This window comes from Crinia signifera, chromosome 1 (genome assembly GCF_055691185.1).
Source record: "Crinia signifera chromosome 1, ASM5569118v1, whole genome shotgun sequence".
NCBI classification, from domain to species: Eukaryota; Metazoa; Chordata; class Amphibia; order Anura; family Myobatrachidae; genus Crinia; species Crinia signifera.
In genome coordinates, this window is record NC_139217.1 from 462,619,696 (window position 1) to 462,632,398 (window position 12,703).

The following is a 12,703-nucleotide window of genomic DNA, read 5'->3' on the forward strand; positions in this document are numbered from 1 at the left end:
GAGAGAGGTGACGGGACTGTGAGAGAGACTTCATGTGAGAGGTGACTGGACTGTGAGAGACTTCATGTGAGAGGTGACGTCACTGTGAGGGAGACTTCATGTGACAGGTGACAGGACTGTGAGAGAGACTTCATGTGAGAGGTGACGGGACTGTGAGAGAGAGACTTCATGTGACAGGTGACGGGACTGTGAGAGAGACTTCATGTGAGAGGTGACGGGACTGTGAGAGAGAGACTTCATGTGACAGGTGACGGGACTGTGAAAGAGACTTCATGTGAGAGGTGACGGGACTGTGAGGGAGACTTCATGTGAGAGGTGACTGGACTGTGAGAGAGAGACTTCATGTGACAGGTGACGGGACTGTGAGAGAGACTTCATGTGACAGGTGACGGGACTGTGAGAGAGACTTCATGTGATAGGTGACGGGACTGTGAGAGAGAGACTTCATGTGACAGGTGACTGGACTGTGAGAGAGAGACTTCATGTGAGAGGTGACGGGACTGTGATGGAGACTTCATGTGAGAGGTGACTGGACTGTGAGAGAGACTTCATGTGAGAGGTGACGGGACTGAGAGGGAGACTTCATGTGAGAGGTGATGTCACTGTGTGAGAGACTTCATGTAAGAGGTGACGTGACTGTGAGAGAGACTTCATGTGAGAGGTGACTGGACTGTGAGAGAGAGACTTTATGTGAGAGGTGACAGGACTGTGAGAGAGACTTCATGTGAGAGGTGACGGGACTGTGATGGAGACTTCATGTGAGAGGTGACGGGACTGTGAGAGAGAGACTTCATGTGAGAGGTGACTGGACTGTGAGAGAGAGACATCATGTGAGAGGTGACGGGACTGTGAGAGAGAGACTTCATGTGAGAGGTGACTGGACTGTGAGAGAGACTTCATGTGAGAGGTGACTGGACTGTGAGAGAGAGACTTCATGTGAGAGGTGACAGGACTGTGATGGAGACTTCATGTGAGAGGTGACGGGACTGTGAGAGAGACTTCATGTGAGAGGTGACTGGACTGTGAGAGAGAGACTTCATGTGAGAGGTGACAGGACTGTGAGAGAGACTTCATGTGAGAGGTGACTGGACTGTGATGGAGACTTCATGTGAGAGGTGACGGGACTGTGATAGAGAGACTTCATGTGAGAGGTGACTGGACTGTGAGAGAGAGACTTCATGTGAGAGGTGACGGGACTGTGAGAGAGAGACTTCATGTGAGAGGTGACTGGACTGTGAGAGAGACTTCATGTGAGAGGTGGCTGGACTGTGAGAGAGACTTCATGTGAGAGGTGACTGGACTGTGAGAGAGACTTCATGTGAGAGGTGACGTCACTGTGTGAGAGACTTCATGTGAGAGGTGACGGGACTGTGAGGGAGACTTCATGTGAGAGGTGACTGGACTGTGAGAGAGACTTCATGTGAGGGGTGACGGGACTGTGAGGGAGACTTCATGTAAGAGGTGACTGGACTGTGAGAGAGACTTCATGTGAGGGGTGACGGGACTGTGAGAGAGACTTCATGTGAGAGGTGACGTCACTGTGTGAGAGACTTCATGTGACAGCTGACGGGACTGTGAGAGAGAGACTTCATGTGAGAGGTGACTGGACTGTGAGAGAGACTTCATGTGAGAGGTGACGGGACTGTGAGAGAGACTTCATGTGAGAGGTGACGGGACTGTGAGAGAGAGACTTCATGTGAGAGGTGACTGGACTGTGAGAGAGACTTCATGTGAGAGGTGACGGGACTGTGAGAGACTTCATGTGAGAGGTGACGGGACTGAGAGGGAGACTTCATGTGAGAGGTGACGGGACTGAGAGGGAGACTTCATGTGAGAGGTGACTGGACTGTGAGAGAGACTTCATGTGAGAGGTGACGGGACTGAGAGGGAGACTTCATGTGAGAGGTGACGGGACTGAGAGGGAGACTTCATGTGAGAGGTGACTGGACTGTGAGAGAGACTTCATGTGACAGGTGACGGGACTGAGAGGGAGACTTCATGTGAGAGGTGACTGGACTGTGAGAGAGACTTCATGTGAGAGGTGACGGGACTGAGAGGGAGACTTCATGTGAGAGGTGACGTGACTGTGAGAGAGACTTCATGTGAGGGGTGACGGGACTGAGAGGGAGACTTCATGTGAGAGGTGACTGGACTGTGAGAGAGACTTCATGTGAGAGGTGACGGGACTGAGAGGGAGACTTCATGTGAGAGGTGACTGGACTGAGAGAGAGACTTCATGTGAGGGGTGACGGGACTGAGAGGGAGACTTCATGTGAGAGGTGACGGGACTGAGAGGGAGACTTCATGTGAGAGGTGACTGGACTGTGAGAGAGACTTCATGTGACAGGTGACGGGACTGAGAGGGAGACTTCATGTGAGAGGTGACTGGACTGAGAGGGAGACTTCATGTGAGAGGTGACTGGACTGTGAGAGAGACTTCATGTGAGAGGTGACGTGACTGTGAGAGAGACTTCATGTGAGAGGTGACTGGACTGTGAGAGAGACTTCATGTGAGAGGTGACGTGACTGTGAGAGGTGACGGGACTGAGAGGGAGACTTCATGTGAGAGGTGACGTGACTGTGAGGGAGACTTCATGTGAGAGGTGACGGGACTGTGAGAGAGACTTCATGTGAGAGGTGATGGGACTGTGAGAGAGACTTCATGTGAGAGGTGACTGGACTGTGAGAGAGACTTCATGTGAGAGGTGACGGGACTGTGATGGAGACTTCATGTGAGAGGTGACGTGACTGTGAGAGAGACTTCATGTGAGAGGTGACGGGACTGTGAGAGAGAGACTTCATGTGAGAGGTGACGGGACTGTGAGGGAGACTTCATGTGAGAGGTGACGGGACTGTGATGGAGACTTCATGTGAGAGGTGACGTGACTGTGAGAGAGACTTCATGTGAGGGGTGACGGGACTGTGAGAGAGACTTCATGTGAGAGGTGACGGGACTGTGATGGAGACTTCATGTGAGAGGTGACGTGACTGTGAGAGAGACTTCATGTGAGGGGTGACGGGACTGTGAGGGAGACTTCATGTGAGAGGTGACGGGACTGTGAGAGAGACTTCATGTGAGAGGTGACGGGACTGTGATGGAGACTTCATGTGAGAGGTGACGGGACTGTGATGGAGACTTCATGTGAGAGGTGACGTGACTGTGAGAGAGACTTCATGTGAGGGGTGACGGGACTGTGAGAGAGACTTCATGTGAGAGGTGACGGGACTGTGTGAGAGACTTTGTGAGGGGTGACGTGACTGTGAGAGAGACTTCATGTGAGAGGTGACGGGACTGTGATGGAGACTTCATGTGAGAGGTGACGGGACTGTGATGGAGACTTCATGTGAGACGTGACGTGACTGTGAGAGAGACTTCATGTGAGGGGTGACTGGACTGTGAGAGAGACTTCATGTGAGAGGTGATGTGACTGTGTGAGAGACTTCATGTGAGGGGTGACGTGACTGTGAGAGAGACTTCATGTGAGAGGTGACGGGACTGTGAGAGACTTCATGTGAGAGGTGACGGGACTGTGATGGAGACTTCATGTGAGAGGTGACAGGACTGTGATGGAGACTTCATGTAAGAGGTGATGTGACTGTGTGAGAGACTTCATGTGAGGGGTGACTGGACTGTGAGAGAGACTTCATGTGAGAGGTGATGTGACTGTGTGAGAGACTTCATGTGAGGGGTGACGTGACTGTGAGAGAGACTTCATGTGAGGGGTGACGGGACTGTGAGAGAGACTTCATGTGAGAGGTGACGGGACTGTGATGGAGACTTCATGTGAGAGGTGATGGGACTGTGAGAGACTTCATGTGAGAGGTGACGGGACTGTGAGAGACTTCATGTGAGAGGTGACGGGACTGTGAGGGAGACTTCATGTGAGGGGTGACGGGACTGTGAGGGAGACTTCATGTGAGGGGTGACGGGACTGTGATGGAGACTTCATGTGAGGGGTGACGGGACTGTGATGGAGACTTCATGTGAGAGGTGACGGGACTGTGCGAGAGACTTCATGTGAGGGGTGACGGGACTGTGATGGAGACTTCATGTGAGAGGTGACTGAGAGGGAGACTTCATGTGAGAGGTGACTGGACTGTGAGAGAGACTTCATGTGACAGGTGACTGGACTGTGAGAGAGACTTCATGTGAGGGGTGACGTGACTGTGATGGAGACTTCATGTGAGAGGTGATGGGACTGTGATGGAGACTTCATGTGAGAGGTGACTGGACTGTGAGAGAGACTTCATGTGAGAGGTGATGTGACTGTGAGAGAGACTTCATGTGAGGGGTGACGGGACTGTGAGGGAGACTTCATGTGAGAGGTGACGTGACTGTGAGAGAATCAGGCCAGATGTACTAACCTTCAAAAATGGATAAAATGGAGATTGATAAACAACCAGCCAGTCAGCTCCTAACTGTCATTTCAGACACAGTCTGTAACATGGCCGGTAGAAGCTGGTTGTTTATCACTCTCAACATGAAGCTTAGTACATTCATGCTCTGCCAATACCGGTTCCCTCACACTTAACCGCTACCGGTTCTATCTTGAATTCCTCATCCGCTGTCATTGCCTGTATGTTTGGGGTCGTTGTCCTGCTGCAGAATACATTTGGATCCAATCATGTATCCTTGATGTGTCTTTCATCTGCTGCTCTAAGTTTTCTTGGAAGACCATTGCTTCCACGGTCCTCAACATTGCCTGTTTTTTGTGCTTCTTCAAAAGAGCTTCAACAGCTTCATCATGACACCCCCCCCCCTCTGCTCTAAAATCTTTGCCTGTTAGAGACCTTGCTGATGCAGTATAACTACCCAGTGTCTTGTTTCTGTGCTCAGTCTTGCTATGGTGGTGTATGACCTGTCTTCCACAGCCTCACTTTAAAAGCAGTTTGGCTGTTCCTCACCCAGTTTCAAACCTCCTACACAGCTGTTTCTGTTTCAGTTTATGGGCGGGATGTATTAACATACATCGCCGCCCTTCGCACTGCAGCCGCCGCGATGCTGCCGCATATGTACTAACATATGCGGCCAGCATCGGGTTGCGGTGACGGAGACCCCCGCGATACCTGTGATGTGGGCTGCGGGGGTCTCCGTCACCTCCCGGCGGCTGGCAGCGTCCCCCTGCGTCTCCTCCTCCCCCCTGAAGCCGGATGTCCTCCCGGCTGTCACACCAGGGGGGGAGGAGATTTGGGGGTGGGGGGGTGCGCGGACATCGTACGGCGGGAGGCGAAAGAAGCCCATAGGCTTCTATAGGGTATCGCTCATAGGCTTCTATAGGGTACCCAGCCTTGCGAAAACGGGGCGGACGGGGATTGATACATAGGACAATGCCGTAAAACGGGGGTTTTACGGCATTTTCCCTTTAGTAAATCTCGCCCTATGGCTGTGTTTCAACCTACATGTGAAAACGGTGATGATGTTTGATCTGTGTGGTTAATTATTCACTGGCCTATAATCCTACAAAATCCCTGACTGCAAGTGTACCTAGAGAATTGATGCTGTTATGGAGGCAAAGGGAGGTCACACAAAATATTGATTGGATTTGGATTTCTCTTCAGTTCATTCACTTTGCATTTCGTTCATTTATAAAAATAAGTACTGTATGTTACATCAGTTATCGGGTTGTATATTTATTAGTGCCCGTGCGTGCTGTGATTTTACAGAAAGCTGGCCATACACTAGAACAACCTGCTTGCGATCCCGATCCTTGGACTTCCCAGCAGCCCTGGAATCCCGATTTGGGGCATATTTGACACACGATCCAGCTGCTGCATAGGAGGGATCGGATGCATCACAGTGTCGGTAAAAATGCCAGTCAAATGACCCTGGCCATACCATCCATTTAATGACCGATCGCATGGGCAAAAGCCCATTTACAATCTGCACCAATCACGACTGATCAGACGTGCAGCGCGTATGTTCCGAGGATTGACCTATTGACCTGTGGACCACGCATTCAATCGCACGAACCGCCAAAATCGTACGTTCGTACACGATATCCTTCTAGTGTATGGCCAGATTTAGCTTCACTTTTACATCACTGATAACGATTTGCATTTAGGACAGTGGTGGAATTGTTCTGTGTGTATAACAGATCTGCTTTACAGGCAGGTCCAAACTGCGGCCCTTCAGCTGTGGTGAAACTGCACATCCCAGCATGCCTTGCCATAGTATTAGCATTCCCTAATAGCAAAACTGTGGCAAGGCATGATGGGACTTGTAGTTTCACAACAGCTGGAGGGCCATAGTTTGGACATGCGTGCCTTGCACCTCAGAGATGTGATGACCTCTGCGCGCGTAGATGTACATGCTGTATATACAGCACGGAAGGCATTGATGTGATGTTTCTCACTTTCAGGACAAGTACCTGCACACCAATTGCTTGGCAGCCCTGGCCAACATGTCTGCGCAGTTCCGCTCTCTCCACCAGTATGCCGCCCAGAGGATTATCAGGTAACTGGAGAAGTGAATGTATGGATGTATTGTGCGAGTTCACCGCAGTTGTTTGTTCTGTACATATTATTGCACTCACAGGAAGTTAAGTTGTTAGGGGATGCGGTCATTAGGTCGACACCATTAGGCCGACATGGAAAAAGGTCTACATGGTTCTAGGTAGAAAGGTCATTAGTTCGACAGGGCATTAGGTTGACAGTCAAAAAGTCGATATGGCGGTTTTCACTGGTTTTTGAGCCGACATGTGCCGACAGGAGGTATTTCATGCCCTACCATCCATTAGGGTGTGGAGGGAGAATAATATAGTGTGCCCAAAGAATTGCAAGTGCAGCGAGCGATGCGGTGCACTTTAAACTGTGTCCATGTCGACTGTGTTGACATTCAGGTAAAAAAACCGGAAAAACCCCATGTCAACCTTTTGACTGTTGACCTAGACACTGTCGAACTAATGACCGGTCGAACTAATGACCTTTCGACCTAGAACCATGTCGACCTAGAACTATGTCGACCTTTTCTCATGCCGACCTAATGGTGTCGAGGTAATGACTGTCGACCAACATGCTGTAGACCAAATGATCCCAACCCGGTTGTTAGATGGTTCTTAATTAGAGAAGTGGTCTCCACCCTCACGTACATGTACCACAGTCTGACCTCGCCAGTCTCATGCCAGGTCCAGTCGGGGCATACAGACTGCGTCCCAGAGTCCCCCTCATTATATTCACTTTGACCAGACTTGTAGAGGACAACATTGTATTCCTGCATCATGCTATATAGAAGGGGTAGGGAACCTATGGCAGTCCAGCTGCTGTGGAATTACGCATCCCAGCGTGCCCTGCCACACTTTTACCAGTTTCATAAGGCTGAATATAGGGCAGGACATGCTGGGACTTGTAGGTCCACTGCAGCTGGGGTGGTGCTTGTTGCCTGCTGCAGCTATACATACTGCAGGCTGCAATTGGTAGATTGGGGCCCTTGACTATTATCCATCAGCATATAGAACAGGGCTGGGCAACACCGGCCCTCCAGATGTTGATGAACTACACATCCCAGCATGCCTTGCATCAGTTTCAGCATGGCCACATAGCAAAACTAATGCAAAGCATCCTGAGATGTGTAGTTCATTAACATCTGGAGGGCCGGTGTTGCCCAGCCCTGATATAGAAGGATACACTACATGCGTGTGACCATGTCACTTACATATGTCACTGCCATGTGTCTCAGAAAGGAATATTTACCTTTGTAAAGAAGTCGTGCAGTTGTGTTTTTATTCTACTTACGTAGTATAAAGTCTACAGACAATATTTGCCTTCCCTTATACTGAGGGGAGGGACAGGCTGCTCCCATTACATGTCCTGTACAAGGACTTTTCGGTCCATTTACCCTCACCCAGGCAGGTGCAATAATGTAGTAGAGATATTCTATGGGTTTTACAATAACAGAGAGGAATTATTTGAATAAAAAAACTTTACTAAAAGAACAAAGTTATGTCCAGAGAGCTGGGATTGGTTGGGGATGTTACACCATGATCACATGAGTATTTACATTTAGCGCCACCATCAGGGAAGTACAAGGGGTGCATCTGCAAGGGGCTGCCCCACGCTGGTGATTCTGACAGACACCACACTGCTATTTTCCCCACCGCTTGACGATCAGTTGTTCCGTTTCCAACCCTCAAGCCATTTTGGCAGTTACTTGCATTGGACTTTTATTTATGATCTCCATAAAAATGGCTGCTGTTGCTGCAGCTCAGTTTGTAATAGAGACACGCTGTAGTGTAGGCTGTCCCCCAGCTACTGTAGGAGTACTTCATACAGTATATGCCACAATCAGGTAACTCATTCACCGGTGGCGTTATACAATACTGATTATAGTAAATGCTGAACTAATATCTACAGCTGTGTATATATTTGTGTAATAGATCTTGGATCTTAAACTATAGGAATCTGTATTATCTGTCAACATTTATGTACTATGAACACCACAAAATGCGCTTATTCTTTAAATTTAGTTTATTCTTTAAATGTATTATATTTTTCCAAAATCACTTTTTATAAATGTTTTCTTCACACACTCGCACAATAATATATATTAATTGGTGACGGAGCTTTATACCTTCATGCTGAATGTTATTCCCAGTCTCTAGTCTATTTCTGTCTTTATTGGTGGTCCTGTCTCCGTCCCATGGCCCTTATTCTGGTTGACACGCAAAGCTGCGAAATTTGTACGGGAAGCAGGCGGTCAGCTGACATTCGCGTCACCGGCTCATTTACATGGGAACTTCCATGTGGGGACACCCATGAAACGCTGGATGTTCCTATGGGCACAGCCCCTTGCCGCCGCCGCCTTCCTAAGCAGTTTTCCACGGCCGTTCGCACCAAGCGGCTGCATATGCGTAAAAAAGTTTATGCGCATGCGCAGTTACAACACATCGCTCCCCTGCGTGAATGCGCAGGGGGGCAATGCGATCAGAATAACCCCATATGTGTGTATGACATGGGAGAGGTGGGGGACAAAGAGCCATAATTTGATGGGTGTGGTATATGATCCCCGACCGTCGTGATCCTGACTGGCCGGACTCAGACAGCGGGGCAAGCGCAACAAAGCCCCTTGCGGGCTCGCCACGCTGCGGGCACGGCGGCTCACTACGCTCGCCACCTATTCTGTTCTCCCTCTATGGGGTCGTGGACCCCCACGAGGGAGAATAGCCGGTGACCGTCGGGGTTTTGACTGTCGGGATCCCAACGTCGGGGTAATGACTGTCGGGATCCCCACTGTCGGGAAACTGTCCAGCACCCAATTTGATCTACTTGTTAACATTAGTTCGTAAAATACCAAGATGTATTAAAATGCTATCCTTTTCTATTTCAAATCATATAATTTTGTAGCTAAGATTTACCTAAACTTATCATGTTCACTAAGCTTTGGTGGCTAGGTGACATAATGTAATACTTAGGGAGGTATTCAATATGGGATTCTGATTGTCAGAATGTCAGAACATCCTGACAGTTGAACTGCGTTGCTCCACATTTGGGGTCTGCCGGACGGGGGTCTGGCAGGTGATGTGGCGCGGGCCGCTGAAACACTCCACGGGGGGGTGGGGGGGCTGCTTCTAACTTCCGCCCTTCAGTGCCTAAAGCTGCCTAGTGGTGACGTCGGCCCTGACAGTGTGTATACAGCTTGTGATGCCAATTCGTTCCCCGGGATCGACATCGTAAGAAATAAGACTGAGCAGGCAAGCCAAGTTTGACTACAGGTTGAGTATCCCTTATCCAAAATGCTCTTGACCATACAGAGAGCTAGGGCTTGTGTACAGGGTCTGAGGGGCATGTTTATGGCATGTAAGGGGGGGTCATTATAGAATACAGCGCAATGGCCCCACACTGCAGCGCAGCATCCACAGAGGAGAAGTTGGGGTGTGGTGGCCATGCAAGAGGTAGTGGGGGATATGTGCTGGGCCCCACAATTTCTACAACAGCGTTCCCAAAGACTGGCCACACATGTACAATCCTGGATAGTAGAAGTGCGCTTCCTGTAAATGTGCCTAAAAGTAACATATATGTTATAACCCAGCCATAGCTTTTTCCTCTAGATTAACCCCTTCCCGACATTTGACGTACATGTACGTCATGGTCGGGAAGTACTTCCCGACATTTGACGTACATGTACGTCATGACTTCTAACTGTCACTGCGTCTAGAGACGCAGTGACAGTTAGGTGATGTCTGCTGTCCCTGACAGCAGACATCCCCCCTCGCCGCCCGGGGGGGGCAGGGATGCCCCCACCGGTCGGCGATCGCTGTGATTGGCTGTTCAAATGTGAACAGCCAATCACAGCTATTTCTGTGTTACCGGCGGCTAAGCCGCTCGGTAACACAGGGATCGGCGGTGATCGGTGCTGGCACCGATCACCACCGATCCGCAGCTCACCCGCCCGGCAGCCGCTCTAGCCCTCCCTCCTACCCGCCCGGCAGCTGCGCTCACTCCGGCAGCAGCTCCCCCTACCTCGCTGGCTCGCTCCCTGTCACTGTGATCAAGGAGCAGCAGCAGCGCTCCCCCCCAGCTCAAACCCCCCCCCGCATGTAAAAAACGTCAAAATGAATAAAATGAAATCATATATATATATATACACATATATATATATATATGTATATGTGTATATATATGTATATGTATTTGTGTATATATATGTATATGTATATATATATATATATGTATATATATATATATATATATATATGTATATATGTATATATATGTATATATATATATGTATATATATATATATATATATATATATATATATATATATATATATATGTATATATATATGTATATGTATGTATGTATATATATATATGTGTATATATATATACACATATATATATATATATATATATGTATATATATGTATATATATACACATATATATATATATATGTATATATGTATATATATATATATATATATATATATAGACAGATAGATATTCCAGACATATGACGTATATATACGTCATGGTCGGGAGGTACTTCCCGACCGTTGACGTATATATACGTCATGGCTTTGAACTGTCACCGCGTCTATAGACGCGGTGACAGTTTGGAGATGTCTGCTGTCCCTGACAGCAGACATCCCCCCCTCGCCGCCGATCGCTGCGATTGGCTGTTCAAATGTGAACAGCCAATTGCAGCGTTTTCTGTGTTACCGGCGGCTAAGTCGCTCGGTAACACAGTGATCGGTGGTGATCGGTGCTGTTAAGTACAGCACCGATCACCACCGATCGCCAGCCCCCCCCCTCCCACCCGGCAGCCCCCCCTCCCTCCCACCCGGTAGCCGAAGCGCCAGCACCCCTCCCACCCCCCACCAGTCGCAGCGCCAGCCCCCCTCCCCCACCATTCATTCCACCACCAAATATCACTCCTTCCCTTCTGAGTCCTGCCATGCACCCAACTGGTATTTTTTGGTCACATATGAGGCATTGCCGTACTCGGGAGAAATTGGGGCACAGATTTTGGGGTGCTTTGTCTCCTTCATTCCTTGTGAAAATAAAAACTTTTGAGCCAGATCTGCATTTTTGTGTAAAAAAATTTAATTTTTTACACAAAAATGCAGTACTGGCTCAAAATTTTTCGTTTTCACAAGGAATGAAGGAGACAAAGCACCCCAAAATCTGTGCCCCAATTTCTCCCGAGTACGGCAATGCCTCATATGTGACCAAAAAATACCAGTTGGGTGCATGGCAGGACTCAGAAGGGAAGGAGTGATTTTTGGTGGTGGAATGAATGGTGGGTGCTATGTCGCATTAGCAAGACCCCTGAAGCACCCATACAGTGGAACCCCCCCACAAGTGACCCCATTTTGCAAACTACACCCTTTAGGGAATTCATCAAGGGGTATAGTGTACATTTCAAACCCCCAGGGGTTTCACCAATTTTGATACAACTGAGCTGTGAAAATGAAAAATTAAATTTTTACATTTTCACAGCCCAGTTGTATCAAAATTGGTGAAACCCCTGGGGGTTTGAAATGTACACTATACCCCTAGATGAATTCCCTGAGGGGTGTAGTTTGCAAAATGGGGTCACTTGTGGGGGGGTTCCACTGTATTGGTAATGCAACATAGCACCTACCATTCATTCCACCAAAATCTGTGCTCCAAAATCCAAAAATCACTCCTTCCCTTCTGAGTCCTGCCATGCGCCCAACTGGTATTTTTTGGTCACATGTGAGGCATTGCCGTACTCGGGAGAAATTGGGGCACAGACTTTGGGGTGCTTTGTCTCCTTCATTCCTTGTGAAAATGAAAAATTTTGAGCCAGAACTGCATTTTTGTGTAAAAAAATGTAATTTTCCATTTTCACATCCCAGTTGTACCAAAATTGGTGAAACCCCTGGGGGTTTGAAATGTACACTATACCCCTAGATGAATTCCCTGAGGGGTGTAGATTGCAAAATGGGGTCACTTGTGGGGGGGTTCCACTGTATTGGTGCAACATAGCACCCACCATTCATTCCACCAAAATCTGTGCTGCAAAATCCAAAAAACACTCCTTCCCTTCTGAGTCCTGCCATGCACCCAACTGGTATTTTTTGGTCACATGTGAGGCATTGCCGTACTCGGGAGAAATTGGGGCACAGATTTTGGGGTGCTTTGTCTCCTTCATTCCTTGTGAAAATGAAAAATTTTGAGCCAGAACTGCATGTTTGTGTAAAAAAATGTAATTTTCCATTTTCACATCCCAGTTGTACC

General features: G+C 48.5%; 1 protein-coding gene across 3 annotated transcripts in view; it reads left to right on the plus strand.

Moving 5' to 3' along the window:
- Positions 1 to 12,703, plus strand: part of DYM (dymeclin) — a 276,200-nt gene that overhangs the window by 111,310 nt on the left and 152,187 nt on the right. For all 3 annotated transcript variants that reach the window (XM_083155293.1, XM_083155295.1, XM_083155294.1), the window contains exon 13: positions 6,360 to 6,454. In XM_083155293.1, the coding sequence (XP_083011419.1) occupies positions 6,360 to 6,454 (95 nt within the window). The remainder of the gene's footprint in view (positions 1 to 6,359; positions 6,455 to 12,703) is intronic.